Consider the following 14507-nt stretch of genomic DNA (forward strand, 5'->3'; position numbering starts at 1 on the left):
TGTTTTTTTTTGCTGATTTTGACTCTTTTCCCACATAAGAACAACATGGAAATGTTTTATTTTTTTTTTGTTATAGTGGACACCAAGATAATATGGCTGTAAAGTGTTGTTAATTTAAAAGCTTATATGCAACATTTTTAATATGAACATCATGCAAATCAACCTGCGATTGTGATTGGTTATGTAAGATCCAATCATGAACCAGAAGTGTTGAGTCAGACAACATTCAAATTATGCTTTTTATTGGTTTAGACACGCAAATGTCATGTCCACTGCAACCATCTATGGGTCTGAAGGGGTTAATGACAAGCACTTATATTTTTCAACTCCTCTAAATGGCATTATTGGTTGATGCAGTGGGAACTTCCATTGCATCTTTAAACCAAGAGCACCATCTAGAGAAGTAAAAAATATATATACTGCAAGAGCTTCTTTAGGCGATCTAGTCAGTTTTAAGAGTTTAAGTGATGATCTTTTAAATTTAAATTTTAAGCTTGTACTTTTTTACTTTTACTTGAGTAATTATTTGAATGAGTACTTTTACTTTTACCAAAGTCCTTTTTTATACAAGTAATTGTACTTTTACTCAAGTACAGAATGTCAGTACTTTTCTCATCTCTGGTCAGGTGTGCATAGAAATGCTGACGTTGGTTTCCAATGCAACTCAAACCAAGTAGAGCAAGTTTTACAAATGTTATTCAACAGGAAGAGCACACAGGTGCAGAAAGGCAACAAACAATAAATAAATGACAAAAGGTTAACGTGAAAAGTAACGAAAAATAATGACTGATATGATAGCTAAGGTACTGTAGGTGGATGGAGTGCCGCAAAGAACAGATGCTAAAATAAACAACACTAAACTAATACATACGTAAAGGAAAAGCAAAACAGAAAATCACGGTAGTAAAAACGAAACAATGTGAATATTAGAACGAGGATGGAAATATACAAAATGCTGTGGCAATGGTGACAAGCAAGCAACCGCATCTTGGCATCTTCCCTCGTGTGTCTGGATAATTGTACATAATCATTTGCATGGATGTGCCAAAGCATTTGTAACTTGTTCAAATAAATGAGAAACTGCTTTTTTCCCCCATGCACAAGTGACACAATGATGTGAAGATAATAAGAATAATAGAATTGTAACGGCAATACTATTCTTAAAAAAGAAGAAGTCATAAAATGGCACTTTAACTGTTGGGTCTGTTCAATTCAGGCTAGGGTTAGGGAAAGGTTAGTCTTGGCTAACTCATTTTATGTTGTATGTAACAGAAACAGCTCCTTAAATAATTATGCTAATGAAAAACCAGTAAACAAATGCATCAACATAAAAAGTTGTATTCTCACGTTCATTAAGCAGTTAAGATTTGTTTGTGTGTGTGGCAGTGTTTTCTTAAAGAATAATGGTATTGGTATGCACCGTAACGGCATTATTTGCATAGAAAGAATGACACAAACCACTTCAGACAGAGAATGTCCGCAGCAGAACAGCTCAAAATTCTAAATTACTCATTGGATTTATCCCTGCTATAATCCTGCCTGTAGGCTACAGCTGCTGCCTTCTCCTCTCTTTCCTATTACTACCAACCTAAATTCTCTTGCCTGTTTCTCCTTAATGAGCCAGAGTTTGCTGCTGACCTGAAAGAAGATGAGCTTATTTCACAAAATTTGAGAGTGTTTGAAGGGTAGGTACAATGTGGTGGGTGGTTAGAGGCATTCAAATTAGATGTATCCAAACATTAAATAACAAGTCATTAAACCAAGCGCCTTATGTTACTAATTCATTTTCTGCCATCTCGTTAGCCTCATAACATTATTGACTAAGTCATTGTTTGGCCAAATTGTTAGCCTATTAGAACTGTAGTTGAAAAATGGGAATTTTTGCAACTTTGCATAGATGGCAGAATATTTTTTACCTCCTGAAGGGAGAATACCTCAGGAGACACAAACAAGAACTGAAAGAGGTTACAGTAAAGGCCTAGAAAAGCATTTCAAATGAAGACTAACAGTCTGTTGATGCAGACTCGGTGTGATGCAGTAACTGCAAGTAAGGTTTAAGAAGCCAAATATTAAATGTTTTTCACTTTGAGTTAAAAAAAATATACATTTTATTTAATAATGTCTATTCCAATACTTTTGCTCATTTGAAAACAGTGTGGCTTCAAACAAAAGGCACTGTGTCCAGAGACGTTTAACATATCGAGATGTAAATAGCATGAAATCAAAGATGGCATTCTGAACTTTTGTCTCATATTTATCGTTTGATTTGAAACACAAATGTCTTCAGTATACAACAACAAAGGAATTGACCTTGGTGTTCCAATTCTTTCGGAGAAACTGTAAACTGCAACTAGACTAAGTGCAATTTCAGCATAAATTGCGTCTGAATGCTGGAAGCTGAATGCTAATAGCTGAATGCTTAAATTAAATTGAAAGATAAATTATGTGGAAAATAACAAAGCATTAATTGTAGTTGAAAGATAAATGAATAAAAAGAACACTTGAACCCGGAAGGCGTGAATTTTTGAAATTTATATGGAAAAGTGTTATCTGAAAGTACCCTCTATTCATTTAGATGTAAAAGTGGAATTAATGATATCCAGTTGAAAAATGCAAAAACTTTTTTTTTTTAATCACTCAATAGCGACACCTAGGCATGCAGTACCCTCCATTCATTTAGAGGGAAGCTATGATAGTCAGTTGGTATACATGTATATCCTTAGCATAATTGCCATGGATACATTTGCAATGTACAGTCAGAGGTGGGATTTGAATCGGCGACCTCCTGGTTACTGGACAATGCATTTTACCAAGTGCGCCACTGAGCAATATCAGAGAGCTGGTAATGATGATCAGTTGTATTTATGGAAGTGGGCGTGGAAAGTGGGACTTAGAAAAAGGCCAATGTCAGACCCATTGAAGATGAATGGGGAAAAGTTTATATTTAACCTTAAATTGTGCGAATACTTTAGGTAATGTGGAATCAAAAGAAAAATACCGCGGAAGGTGTGAATTTTTGAAGAAAGTTGAAATTTGAACAGTGTAAATCTGAAGTATTATGTGGGAGTTGTTTCTCTGAAAAAAAGTGAGGAGAATAAAAATCACAATTGCTTCCAGCATTCACACAATAACTGTCATGAAGAAATAAAGTTAAAGTACCACTGACTGTCACAGCGACCTAAGTAGGGCGAAATTTGTTCTCCACATTTGACCCATCTCCTGAGGAAGCGGTGAGGAGCAGGGATTGCGCTCAAGAATTATTTGGTGATCTAACGCCACAATTCCAACCCATAATGCTGAGTGTCAAGCAGGGAAGCAAATGGGTCCCATTTTTGTAGTCAGCTGGGGATTGAACCCACAACCTCCCAGTCTCAGGGGGGGACACTCTACCAATAGGCCACTGAGCTGTTCAATTGAAAATAATGTGGAAATTCAGACAAATTATTCTAGAATTTAATTTCTGTAGGTTGTTGGCAGCTCTGCTATGTTCTTTTTTTTTTGGGTGTCTTTTTCACCTTTTTACCTTTCTTGTGGTGTATAAAATTGGGCACTGATGCACAATTAGTACTGGCTCAGAATCAGCACAGAATGCTAACAACTCCTGGAACGCGAGTGAACATTGCTTTGTGAAATGAGGATAAAGAGATGGGGATGTTTTGCCAGGACCAAGCATGACAAGGAGGACATGATGTCAAATCATCCTATGTAAAAGGTATCTTTAAAAATAAAAAGGCATGAACATTTCCTTTATTGTATCGAAAAATATTGAACCTTGACACTAAAATATCAAACTGAACCAAATGGTGAATTTTGTTCATCATTGCATATTTATTATATTTAAATCACATTGCGATCAGTCTGAACCAGGGGTGCCCAAGTTCGGTCCTCGAGACCCCCTACCCAGCATGTTTTCCATGTTTCTCTCCACCAACACACCTGATTCATGATCAGGATTGTTATCAGGCTTCAGCAAAGCTTGCTGATGAGCTGATCATTAGATTCAGCTGGTTGAAGAAGGGAGACATGCTAGCCTGGAAATACAGACTCACTCGCATTTCTAAGGCGGGGCAAACCTGAGCTACAGACAGTGGACTGAACCAATGAGCAAAGAGCGGACGTGACGTCATAAAGGGACTTGTTGAAGTATTTTATTTATTTATTTTGCGGAGACGGAGTAAAAATCGAACCAGGTTACTAGCCAATGAGAGACAGTAGTGAATGACGTCGTTGTTGAATGTCGTTGTTGCGGGAAAAACTTGATGACTGAGGAGTGACATTGCTGACGAAGACGACGTCACGCAAATAGACGAATTTGATTGGGCCATCCTGTTTTCGGACGGAGCCGAATTGCTGTCTATGGCCGCCTGTCCGGCCTGTCTCTAGCCTGGCTTGCCAAAACTTATCTAAACACGACATTTTGATTAATATTGAGTCTGTCGAACATGAATTAGGCAGCAAACTCCACCCGTTTTTCTCCATCTCAGGGGGCAGCCATTTTGCCACTTGCTGTCAACTGAAAATGACATCACAGTTGCTCAGGTAACGACCAATCACGTCTCACATGTTTTCTGAGTTTGGTCATGTGACGTTTGCAAGTTGAGCTGTGATTGGTCGTTACCTGAGCACTGAGCAACAGTGATGACATTTTCAGTCGACAGAATGTGGGAAATGGCCGCCCCTTGAGATGAATACAACTGGGTGGATTTTGCTACTCAATTCATATTCCACAAATGCATCAGAATACCATGTTTACACTAGTGTGGCTGCATAGACCATTTCATAAAGAACATTTTGGTGTTGACTTTCCCTTTAATACAACATAAAACCACTGAGGAAGGTTAATAACCCTTACAGTTGGTGCTGTGGTCGTCCACAAGTATAATCTCCTTGAGTAAATAGGATGGAGTCCTCTGGATGGCTGTGCGCACGGAGCGTAGCAACACTGACAAGGCCTCATTGACAAAGATGAAGATGATACTCAACTGAGGAAGGTCAGATGAATACCACATGTTTTTACATCTGAGGGACAAAAACAGAGGAATTGCATTATTCCACACATTTGACAGCTGTCAGCAACACAACCAAGTCACTGTCCGACTGACCCGTCCGGGCGAAAATCCGGGATTGGCCGGGTGATGGAGAGCCGGTCACTGAGGTAGCTGTTGTAACCATAATAGCGGAACTTTTTGATGGCAACCCTTCGACTTTCTGAGCCCAGGTCATGACCCCAGTGATCAAACAGTAAAGAGCTGGGGTCTGAGGCTGATGACAATGAAGCATCTTCATCTTCTTTCTGGGGTTGATCTGTGCATGGGGAAGAGAAAGTTCCAACTTTTAGTCAATATCTGGATCAGTGTGATCCTGAAAAATAGCCCTAAATCATTTCTACCTTCCACCATTTCCAGAGTAGAACTAGAGTGTTATCTCATGTATTAGTTTCACATAAACTCATCAATAAATAAGTATCAGTGTGTGTGTGTGTGTGTGTGTGTGCACGGTATATACTCCATCCATCTTCTTAACCACATGTCCTCACAAGGGTCGCTGGAGCCTATCCCAGCTGGCATTCGGGCAGTAGGCGTGGTACACCCTGAACTGGTAGCCAGCCAATCACAGGGCACACAGAGACGAACAACCATCCCTACTCACAATCACACCAATGGACAATTTGGAGTGTTCAATTAACCTGACATGCATGTCTTTGGAATGTGGGAGGAAACCGGAGTACCCGGAGAAAACCCACGCAAGCACGGGGAGAACATGAGAGAGAAAAAGAGAGAGATGTCATGTTTTTGTTTGTTATGACTCACAGGTTTACAGTAGTTATTAAAAGTGCAATACTGGTAAGAGAATCCACAAGGAAAATGTGTATATTTGAACTACAGAAACCGTGCGTACAGTTTCTCATGCGCATAATGCAAATGTGGTGAAAATATTTACACAGTGTTTATTTCCATACTGGCTCGAGACTGATAAACATCAGACATATCTGCTGTGAAGTGCCTCCAAGCCTTGCCTTTACGGATGCAAAGCTATTTTTTAATGATATTTGAAGCAGTGTTTTGCCTCCAATGATAATTACATGCTTGATGCTCTTGTAGGTGAAATGTCATGTCCCCCTAAGTCCTTTCAAAGCCACATAATAAACACCCTTGGAGCACCGTAAATGATTTTTCCATTACTCAACATGACATGCGTGCAACTACTGTTCAGATACACTGTGAGGTGGCTGAAATTCTATGTCATTGCTTAGGTTTGAAATGTTACGAAATGTTCAAATGAAAAGACGTTTGAAAACGGCATTTATATTTTTCGGTTGATTTTAGTTACTCCTGGCAACAGCTGTTTGCTGTCCTCGCTCCAAAGCTTCGAGATTTCACCAGCTAGACAGCGAGTTAACGACGTTCCAAATAACCAGACTTTGTTTTCCTTTTGGGCTGTTTATTTGAACAATGGCCTCTGACCATTACCCTCTTTAGGTCGTCGTAAAACAAAAACAAAAACAATAACAAATAATGTGTATTAGCTAACTGTACACAACACACTCTCATGCTAATAGCTAGTTACATTGCACAACAGTCTCTTATCTCTAATACTGTCCTAAATTAACTAAAATGAATACACAGTGTTATTTTCTTAACATCACATGTACTTACGAACAATTCTTGTCCAAAGCAACAACGAAACAGGATCCAACAGTTCGCGTAGCACATAAACGAGTCGGCGTTGCATGCTGCCACATTGGAATTCTTTCTTCTCACCAAAACAATGAACAAAGCAACCACTGGAGAGCGCTCTAAGGTTGCTCAAACGGTGAACTTCTCAAGGGCAGAATAAGCTGGATGGATAGATGGCTGTTGTCTGGGGAAGGTTTTTCAATCATCTGGTGAGTCAAATCACACAGGTGAGCGTACTCTATTTTTTGATATGTGAACTGATTAACACAATTCACTGATATAACATACGTTTGAATTTAGCCAAAATCAGCGACAACTTCAGATGTGAGGCTTATAAAAAAAATTATCTTTTGCAGTGTATTTATGTAATTTGATTCAAATATTATTGTTTGCTGGTACAGGTCTCTGCTTGCTCCCATTTGGTTACATAAAGTATATAAACAGCTGGAACTTGATCAAGGAACACAAGCAAAAATTTCCACGTGAATTTGTAAAAGTCAATTTGACCGCTTTGTGGTCTGTTTTATTCCTCCACCAATAACTAATACATTGATGGGTTTGCTTTTGCTGCCACTTTTGCGGGAACCAAGTCATGTTTGAAACACAAACACACTCCCACTCTCACCAAAGGACTGTGAAATAATTTGTTTTTATTCAGAGAATCACATTTGTGTAGCAATCCTCGCAACATTTTCTTCTTTGCTTTGTGTCCCAAAATTCAAGAGGCGTATGGGAATACGCAAACAATTCCTTTGCCTTTTGCACAGACTCAGATCCGCTCCATAGAACACAACTGCGCCGTTTCATATCACAGACAGTGATTACTGAAAAAGTGCACCTTTTGTGAGCTCTTTGCTTGCATTTGATGGTGTTGCCATTCACCCACACATCTCAGAGCAACTTGCTTTCGCAAGAAAGTAGGCGAGAGAAAAGAGTAGGAGAATTGAAGTCTGCCTTTGGTGGAAACGCCAACTGATGCAGTAGAATTTTAGCATTTTTGCACATTCATCCACACTCAAATTGAATGGGTTCTTTCTTTCTTATAGGGCGAAATGATTTGATCGAGTATATATTCATAACACCACTCAGACAGATTGTTTCAGTGAGATAGTTTGGTTGTACTCCTATGGACGATTTCTCAGCAAAAATGTAAGCAATTCAGAGAATGGAGAATATGGAAATGTTAGTTCTTAGCATTCCTGCCTCACAGTTCTGAGGTGCGAGGTTACAATCTCGGCTTTTGCCATCGTGATCGGCATGTTCTCCCTGTTTTTCTCTGGGTACTACTACCTTTATCAAATATGCATGTTATGTTAACTGAAGAAAGAAAATTATACATAGGTGTGAATGTGAGTATGATAATTTGTTTGTCTACAGGCCTTATTAGATTTAATAAAATGTAATATAGAGGATATTTGAATTCATGTATTGATTTAAAAATGAACCATCAAATAATTACATTAACGCCCACTCTCATTAGGGTTAATAATTAATAATGAATTAACATCAGCACCTCCAAATCCGAGACCATGGTCCTCAGTCGGAAAAGGGTGGCGTGCTCTTTCCGGGTCGGGGATGAGATCCTGCCCCAAGTGGAGGAGTATCTTGGGGTCTTGTTCACAAGTGAGGGCAGGAGGGAGCGGGAGATCGACAGGCGGATCGGTGCTGCGTCTGCAGTGATGCGGACTCTGTATCGGTCCGTTGTGGTGAAGAAAGAGCTGAGTCGAAAGGCGTAGCTTTCGATTTACCGGTTGATCTACGTTCCTACCCTGACCTATGGTCACAAGCTGTGGGTCGTGACCGAAACAACAAGATCCCGGTACAAGCGGTCAAAATGAGTTTCCTCTGCAGGGTGTCCGGGCTCTCCCTTGGAGATAGGGTGACAAGCTCGGTCATCCGGGAGGGACTCAGGGTCGAGCCGCTACTCCTCCACGTTAAGAGGAGCCAGTTGAGGTGGCTCGGGCATCTGGTTTGGATGCCTCCTGGACAATTTAACTTCTACATGTGACTAGAGTTTTCAAAAGTATCGATACTAATACGTCGTGTCCGGATACGATACTACTTTGTCATGGTATTGATACTATCGATACATGGTATCGTTCCCGCAGCGCCCGTAGCGCAGCCTACACTGCAGACAGCCCTCGGCGGCCGCAGAGCCCACACCGCGACTTTGCTTGCTCAGCTACGTTAAGCTGCTTTAATGGCCAGTGCGGCAGTCGGAAAGGCCAAACCAGCCAGTCTTGGTGGACAAGAAAAAGCAAGATGCCTTGTTGGTTTGTTATTAGCCATTATCCGGCTACCGCGGTTAGCCTTATGCTCAGTGAACGTTGTTTTGTTATTAGCCATTAGACGCGAGCTCAAGGTTAGCTTTATGCTCAGTCATGTGTACCTGTGTATTGCTGCTTCAAATTGTGCCTCAGAGCGTGTTTACTACAACGGTGCTTATTTGCAACCCAAGAAGTGCAAGAATCACACAGGAGCACATTGACATGCTTGTCTATATTGCAAAAAATCATCCAACAGCAAAGAAAATTCAGACCAGTGATACGACAAGGTTAGACAGTCATTCGTAGAATAAAGTGTACTTTCCAAACCCTTTTATGCCCTAATAGATATGTATTAATAGCAATTTTCAATTTTAGTCTTTTTTTTTTTTTTAGGTGAAGCTGAGTGCAACTGCAGCATTTGATGTTCATTTTTACTGATTGGTTATTTTTGTGTAGTTTACTACCTCAAAATATAGTTATGATTACTTGTATAGTTAAACACCTCAATTTTTTTCTTATTGATGTTTCCTACGTGTGTTTTTACCTCAGACAACCAAAAATGTTGTGGCAACTTATGTATGACGTATTCTTTCATTTGTGTTATTTATCATTTATTTGCATGTGAAAATGTGATTGTTTTATTTTCCGTTTTCTGATTATTAATAATTTTATATGTCTTTTTTTCTCTTTTTATTTAAGATGCTCTAAGTACTGTTACTGTTCAAATTAATTAATACAGTAATGAAATAAGTAACAAAATTAATACAACAAAGAGCTGCATGAGTTCATCTTGGAGTAATATGCGCACCAAGAAAAAAAAAGAAAAAAGATTGTCTTTCTCTTCTGAATTAGCTTTTTTAGAACGATTTTTTGCTTGAGCCTGACTTCTGAGGGAGTAATCCGAACAACAGAAGAGCATGCATGTTCTCTAAAAGAGAGGGCCTGGAAACACAGCAAGGGGAGAACAAACAAACTTGTTTATGCTGTTATAGGAAGCTGATGAGGAAAAAAAAGAAGAGAAAGGAGTAGAGATTAAATCTGGGCGGGGAGGAGGGGGAGAAGAAAGGAGACAAATGATAACATTTAGCTGGCAATAGGAAAGACGAATTTGTTTCAATAAATCCCAAAATGCAAAGCAGACCGAGATTTGATGTTGCCTGCCGAATTGCAATCCCCCCCCCCCCCCAGATGAGGTTCATAGTTTAAGGAGTTTACCGCTGTTACATAAACTCGGTGGACAGTGTCACAGGCAGAAAGCATCGAGGACAGCAGGAAAGCAGGAGATTTAGGACACTATCTAAAAGGTGCAGAACTGCTCTGAAAAGCTTAGCCCACTGAGCCTGCAAATCCACATAACCATACAGAAAGAGTCTCTCGCAAGGTGTGAGCACAGATGCTCCATGTGGTGCAGTCATCATCTTGGTAATCTTGTCCAACAAAGACAAGCTATAGCTACCTTACAATCACAATACGTACCGTAACAATTGTTATTTCTAAAAATAATAATAATGTTACATGTAAGAATGCTTTGGCTGACACAGCAAGTGCTCCAATAGCACAGACTAGCCAACCAAAAGACAAAGACATGGTGTCTGGAGATGTTTTTATTTTATTTTTTTTATCTTAGATCAGAGGTCAAGGAAAAATGTTCACTTCTAATATATTCCATTGTATGTGTTTGCACTTGGGTGTATATGCAGTGTGTGAGTGCAAAAGGCTAAATGCAAGTTATTTTCTTTTTCTGCTTTATTTGCTTTTTCTGTTTGCGCTCTGAGACCAGCACAGTGTAAGATTTGATGTAAAATGCTCTTGAGGTTGTATAGTTTAGAATCCTACCAAAATGCTCACAGAAAATAGTTGTAACTGCTATTGTGAGATATATCATCTTATTTTCCAAGAACTAATTTAATGTGAAAAAGTGTTAACTGATCTATTTGAGCGATTGGCTGGCAACCAGTTCAGGGCGCACCCCGCCTACTGCCTGCTGGGATAGGCTCCAGCACCCCCCATGTCAGCAAAATGTCATAATGCTTAACGCTTAATTCACTGCAGCGAACATGGACGAGGAGAGATTTATAATGGAGGTGGATTATATAAAACACGGCACATCCTTGAAAGCATGAAAATTGATGCAAGGACTGCAAGGAACGTCATAGTAGCAGCTGTTGGGGTGGATGGTGAATCCAATCAAAGGAAGTCCACCTCTCTTTCTGCTTCTCTGTTGAGAACAGACTTTGTGTGTTTGCCGTTGTTTTCAATGCCGCGCGATCACGCGAGACACGGCGGAAAGTTGTCGGCGACAGAGCTGCCGGACTGCAGCTGTGCGCAGCCGGTGAGTTTTGTCCATACAATTTATTTCAGGGGACTAGGATCCTTTTCTTGTGGACCTTGCCTTAATGCCGCCGAAGACTGCGGCACCAGTGAATCAGTCTGTCATGTCTGGGAAGATCTGGTTTTGGTTGAGGGTTCCGATTGGTCCTGAGTGGGTTCCAGCCCTTCCGGGTTGACCAATCCGCGCCCTCTGCCACTTATGCCTGGCCCCAGGTGTGGCTAGTTACCCAATTAGTGTGAGTGTATTTAATTCCCGGGTGGTGATCAGTCGGCGTGGGATCATTGCCGCTTGTCACGGTCAACACCGGAGTTCTTTCTGTCATTTTGATTTTGTATCTTTTCAGTTTGTTGTTTAGTTAGCATTAACCAGTACCCTGGTTAGTGTTTTCTGTAAAATAAAGCACGCCAGTTTCGCACTCCTGCTGAGGTTCTCCTGCCTCCCTGCATTTTGGGTCCTCCACTTCACACGCCGACAGACACCACGCCGCTCCGTGACCACACCGTGACACAGTCAGCACAAGTGAATGAGGACGGTATCGTATATAGTACATGGAATACTTCAATCCTCAAAATGGATTATAGTTTTAACTAGGACAAAGAGGGGTCAAATCATTTACTAGGGCTGGGTTTAAAATATTGATATATCGAATCGATATTGCTTTTCATAGCCCAATATCGAATCACAAAACCATGTATCGATACTTTTAATACGGCTTTCTCCTGTAAATGAATGTGCCCAAGGCGAGCGCGTACTTGTTCAAAACTTCGTGTGAGCATTGTTCAAATATGCCCTTCTGTTATTCAGAGTACCCCAAAAGGAGCCCAGTGCTTACAAAGAAAGGAAACAGCTGAAGCATGAGCTGCTCCGAGCTGCTGATTGCTATATAACTTTAAAAATGGGCTAAGTTTTAATGCAAGCGGATCCGCATCGCAGGTCTCCCTCTCAAAAAATACACACATGCAAAAACAGTGGACAGATGCACTATGGAAAAGCTTTTCTTTTTGCAGTAGTTTTAAATGGCTTACCTTAACTGAAATTCTGCGTCACATTGGAGCCAAAAGTAGAATCCTGATCGTTTACTGTGCATTTTGCTGCTCTAAATAGTAAATAAGTCATACTACACTATAACTTACACAAGACTACGGACTACTTCGTCTACTTCCATTTGATGGTTGTCAAATACTTTTGGTTCAGTAGCGCCCTCTTCTTTAGCATAGATACCTATGGCTATGAAAAGGCCACTGGTGGTAATGCATGACTTCTTCTTCTTTCTTATCGCGGTTAGCAGGTGCGTTTGGTGCATTATCGCCACATTATTAAACGGAGTGCATGCATGTGGCAGTAATTAAACCAGGGGTGGGCACACTCGGTCCTCGAGAGCCGGAGTCCTGTAGGTTTTGGATGTTTCCCTTCTCCAAAACAGCTGATATATGATCAGCTCATCAGCAAGCTCTGCATAAGTTTGGTAACGATCCTGTTGATTGGAATCAGCTGCGTTGCAGCAGGGAAACCTCCAAAACCTGCAGGACGCCGGCCTTTGAGGACCGAGTTTGCCCACCACTGAATTAAACTGTACTTTAAATGAAAGAAAAAGCAAAAGAGGTAAGGTAAGAAATTGGACATAAAAACGCAAAATGTGGATGCATAATTATGCACTATGACTGTGTCTCTTATGTCAATTGTTTTTATTTATTTATTTAACTACTGGATTCTTAGCTTAAAAACCGTCACAGGAATGTGAATGTCATGATTTGCCAGAGTGTTTTTGCCACTTAATCTGCATAGCACTGTACAGCATTATTTATTGTTTTGATCATGATTAATGTGACTGCATTGGATTCAATTATAAATGTAAATATTCATATTTTTACTAATGTACCAAGTAAAAGAAAGAAGTTTCTACTATTTGCAAGTCTTCCAAATAAAAGTAAAATTGGTACTGCATGAAATCCTTAACTGAATTGAAAATCAATGCGAATTAAATCGAATCAGGCCTTTTTGAATCGAATCGATTTTGGAAATTTGAATCAAAACCCAGCCCTATCATTTACTGTACAAAAATCCTTACGTCAATATAGACCAGTGAAAATTATCACAGGCAACAGTCTAATATTACAGATCTTCACTCTGGTCCTCTGGCAAAATTCTTGGTGTGAAGGTACATCTAATCTCAGATATTTGAGATTGTAGCGCCTCAATCATCCCTCACAATCAATATGAACAAGCACAGGCAGTGAAAAAAAAATGGTTTTGCTCAAGGCTAGTCTTTTCTCCTTGTGCGAGTGGGAGTTTTATCGTACAGAGACGTGTGCGACTCCGGGGGTGAAAGTGTGAACATCTGTGCAATCCTGTATGCTTGCCTCGGGTTGACGGTATTGTTAATTATTTCTTGAAATGAAACATTTTGTATATAGAAAGTCTTTATGGGGCTCTGAAAGATATTTTCAGGAATACTGCATGTACAAATCACAAGAGCTTTGCACATCTCATACTGTATATCGTGCAGGACAAATGAGAGGAGGACCCTAAATCGAACTACAGTATATTTGTAAAAAGTAATTTGAGCAGAATCTGGATATATAATATACTTGACGACACCATACTCATTTTTATAGCACAAAATTAGACCAGAAAATAAGTCCATAATGAACAGGGGTTGCTTGCATGCAAACGCATCACGGCGATGACTGACTAGACAAAAATGCCCAATAATTACATCTGCTAATAAAAAGGAAAGACAAAATTAGCATTTTAATCTGTTGTGTGGGTCAATTTGACTCAAATTAAGTTAATTTACGCGTTGTCTCAAATGTCATTTTTACATCGCAAACACGTCGTTGATATGTCGCAAAATGACAGAGACGACAGTCTCATATTTTGCAAATTCAACATTTGCAGCGTTCGGTAATGTTCGCAGTTCAGTGGGATAGGGGCTTTAAAGATTGTTAGGAAAATGGTAATGTGAAGGTTAGTGTTTGCCTAATGTACTGAAGGCCCAAGAGCTAATTAGAGCTGCACCATAACACAAAATTATGCAGCATCCAATATTTCGACATTCATTTTCTACTTTTCGTTTTTTATTTTTTGGTAATTTTTTATACTTAGTTTTTTATGTATTTTTAGGATTTTCTGCCTCTATCATTTTTGACAATTTTACGGAGATATTATGGTCAATTTTTGCTTCTTTTCATCCTTTTTTCAACATTTTCGGTTATGTTTTTGCTGCCTTTT

The 14507-nt window shown here is 39.8% G+C and overlaps 1 protein-coding gene across 4 annotated transcripts in view; it reads right to left on the reverse strand.

The window, feature by feature from the left end:
- LOC147176299 (polypeptide N-acetylgalactosaminyltransferase 18-like) overlaps positions 1-14507 on the reverse strand; it is a 99055-nt gene that overhangs the window by 36522 nt on the left and 48026 nt on the right. For 3 of the 4 annotated variants that reach the window (XM_086074148.1, XM_086074149.1, XM_086074147.1), the window contains 2 exons: positions 5103-5304; positions 4853-5019 (listed from right to left, as the gene is read on the reverse strand). In XM_086074148.1, the coding sequence (XP_085930274.1) occupies positions 4853-5019; positions 5103-5304 (369 nt within the window). Of the gene's footprint in view, positions 1-4852; positions 5020-5102; positions 5305-6656; positions 7014-14507 lie in introns of those variants that run through there. The other variant, XM_086074150.1, reaches the window with a different exon arrangement.

Source organism: Leptonotus elevatus, chromosome 4 (genome assembly GCF_054856555.1).
Source record: "Leptonotus elevatus isolate MCC_2025b chromosome 4, RoL_Lele_1.0, whole genome shotgun sequence".
In the NCBI taxonomy this organism is placed as follows: Eukaryota; Metazoa; Chordata; class Actinopteri; order Syngnathiformes; family Syngnathidae; genus Leptonotus; species Leptonotus elevatus.